Source organism: Azolla caroliniana, unplaced genomic scaffold (assembly GCF_043228905.1).
Source record: "Azolla caroliniana isolate FFs.n. ecotype wild unplaced genomic scaffold, voAzoCaro1.0.p SCAF_20, whole genome shotgun sequence".
Lineage (NCBI taxonomy): Eukaryota > Viridiplantae > Streptophyta > Polypodiopsida > Salviniales > Salviniaceae > Azolla > Azolla caroliniana.
In genome coordinates, this window is record NW_028230455.1 from 13,699,758 (window position 1) to 13,703,030 (window position 3,273).

A 3,273-nucleotide genomic window follows, 5' to 3' on the forward strand; every position below is an offset into this window, starting at 1 on the left:
TGGTGGGATGTATTCTTTAGTGATGAGGAAGGAATTATTAAAAAATTGTGTATCTGGTGATAATTGGACTTTGGAAATGTCATGCACATGGTCGCTACAATAGGATCGTGTAAATAAAACTCCGGAGCAACCAACTAACACGATTAAATTTGATAGTTTGGTCCATCCACAACAAAGAGACATTTATGTGGGACCAAGGATGACGAAAACAACTGAAGCTAGATGGCAAGACAATTTGCAAGAGCTCGGGCTGAGGATGTTGATTGCAACACCTGCTGATGACAACTCACAAGGCCACCAATTTTAGATTGGTAAAATTGTAGAAGTGCCAATGCATGAAATAGAAAACACGATCAAGTCTATAAAAGTGTATTGGTACAAGACTAGAAGTGAAAATGCTTTTACGGGTAAGTATACATTGGCGATGATTGAATGCCCAATGATTGTTTTGATTTCTTTCGATTCCTATGAATATCATTTCTTATAAAAGAGAAAAACATTGGCCGTAAAGTTTGTGATATAAATTGAGAATGTAACTTTTTGAAATTTCACTTTTTAAATTTAATTTTAAATCACGAAAATGGTGGATTTTTAACCTTTTTCATAGTATATTTGAGAATGTATGATAGTGGTATGAATGTGTTTAGTAATATCACAGGAAAAATACTCAAAAGGGCATATATACAAAGAAAAGGGCATACATACATACATACATTTCTCCTTGTAGTCCAACGTCTTTATACCTGTGTTCACACACATACACACAAAAGACACATGCCAAGGAAAAACAACATACAAAGAAAAGGGCATACATACATACATTTCTCCTTCTAGTCCAACGTCTTTATACCAGTGTTCACACACACACACACACGTGACACACAAAAGACACATGCCAAGGAGAAACAACATACAAAGAAAAGGGCATATATACATGATATATATAATTATAAACTTTATAGCTTTTCTGCTTTTGCTTTTGGCCCTAAGCTAATTCGGCGCTCAACCGACTCCCAATCGGCTGTATGCTCAACCGACTCTCAATCGACCTTTGGGGCTCTCAGCCGATTCCATGTTGTGGGCTCCACTTGAGTGGATCGGCCCAACACAATATGTCGTCTAAACACACACATACACCCACCATACACACACAATCACGCACATTGTATCCTACTCCAAAAAACACGTTAAAAGCGTAATGGAGAGAAAATAACCGATCGTGCGGTTGAGATTAGATCTGTGGAGGTGTGTTCCCCGGTCCGATGGTTGACACGTGGGATATCAATTGGAACCTAATAAAAAGAAATACATAATTATAATATTAACACATATTAAACATAAAGTCTGCGTGCGTGTTTGTGTATGTATATATATAAGAAATGAGAGGCCCCAAGTTTCTTCATTCTTCATTCGATTATTCAAACAGCAGCAGCAGAAGAAGGAGAAAGTTAGATAAAATCCCAAAAATGGCCGGCTGTGGAGCTGTTGCACTTCTCGCTACATACTGCATTGTAACCATGATCTTCTCATCATTCCATATGGCAATGGCTATGGCTATGGATGGGATAATGGCGGGCCGATACAATAATATGGCCCTTAACCGGCGTCACGGCCCCTCGCCCGGGCCCATCGGCACGCCATCTATTCCTCGCTTCAGCACTACTACGCCTGCCCCGGCCGGCATTAGTCCGATCGAGGCCGAGATTCGGCTGCGCCCGGACATCGTGCTGCCCAATGCCACGGGCCCCGAGCGGCTGGCCGCATTGGCCAAGCACGATGCCATGAGGATCGCGGACCTCAACACGAAGATCAACAACGCGATCGTGGTGCGGGAGGCCGGGAACAAGTTGGCATTCGCGGGCGGGGCAAGCTTCGAAGTAAACGCGGGCATCGGTCTCTTCCTAATGGAGGTATATAATATATCTTCTTTTCCATAGGTTTTCTGCTGTTAGAAAGAAAGAAAGAAAGAAAGAAAGAAAGAACTCAAATTATGGTTTTTTTCTGCTGGACATATAGATATCCCTGGGCACCCCTTCATTGAAGCTGCCCATGATAATGGACACCGGGAGCGACCTCGTGTGGACGCAGTGTGCGCCTTGCACCTCCTGTTTGGCCCAGAACGCCGCCTTGTTCACGCCCTCCGCCTCCTCCAGCTACCGTACTCTCCCCTGCTCCACCACCTACTGCCAGAGCCTCTCGGGGAAATGCGCAGCGACCGCTTCGGCCGAATGCATGTACACATACAGCTATGCCAGCCAGGCCACTACCCAAGGCACACTTGGGACCGATCGCCTCTCATTCTCCGATGCCTCCTCCAATGGCGGTGCCGCATCCGCGGTGGACATAGCCTTCGGGTGCGGGTACTCCAACCAAGGAGACTACGGAGGTGCAGCCGGCCTCGTGGGCATGGGCCGAAGCCCCCTATCCTTACCTTCCCAGCTAGGCCCGAGCATCGGGGCCCAGAAATTCTCCTACTGCCTCCTCCCGCAGCCGTCCACCACCTCCACCTGATTGGTCATCGGAGGTCCGGCAGGCCAATCGTCCTCGGCCAGGATGAGCTTCACCCCGATGATCGCCAACCCGTACATTCCCACGTCCTTCTACTACATCAAGGTGGTCGGCTTCAGCGTGGCCAACCATCGGCTGAGCCTCCCGGCCGGGATCTTCGACATAGACCAACGAGGACGCGGAGGCACGATCTTAGACTCCGGGACTACATACACACTCATCGCGAAGGACGCGTTCTCGGTCATCAAGCAAGCATTCGATTCGGCCATCCGGTTGAGCCAGTACACGGAGCACCCTGTCTTCCCGGCTTGCTACGCGTCGGCCTCGGGAGCCTCCGTGCCGCCCCTCACATTGCATTTGCAAGGGGTGGACATCAGGGTGCCGGTCCCGAATTACTTCATTCCCGGGTACAGCCAAGGGACCTTTTGCTTGGCCATGATTCCAATCAATAACGGAGACATTCAGATCGTGGGTAACATGTTGCACCAGAATTTTGAGGTGTTGTATGACCTCGATAATTCTCGCATTGGTTTCCGACCTCAAGGTTGTTGAGGTGTTTCCGCCCCATACATTTCTTTCTTGTATTGGTTGGTTGGCTCCATGTGAACAACCCCTTATTTCATTCAACACACACAACCCCTTATTACACACACACACACACACACACACACCCCATGGTTATTTAAAACACTACCAAATATCGCCTATTAATTATTTTCATTGGGTTTTTTAAAAATAAATATTCGCTTGAATCTCTTCTATGAG

At 47.0% G+C, this 3,273-nt stretch overlaps 1 protein-coding gene across 1 annotated transcript; it reads left to right on the top strand.

Annotated features, from left to right (window-relative positions):
• The first annotated feature begins 1,466 nt into the window (after positions 1 to 1,466).
• On the top strand, positions 1,467 to 3,060 carry LOC147851141 (aspartyl protease family protein 2-like). The gene is made up of 3 exons (XM_087335564.1): positions 1,467 to 1,910; positions 2,017 to 2,158; positions 2,534 to 3,060. The coding sequence occupies exons 1-3, from the start codon at positions 1,467 to 1,469 to the stop codon at positions 3,058 to 3,060; spliced, it is 1,113 nt and encodes a 370-aa protein (XP_087191690.1).
• The last annotated feature ends 213 nt before the right edge of the window (positions 3,061 to 3,273 follow it).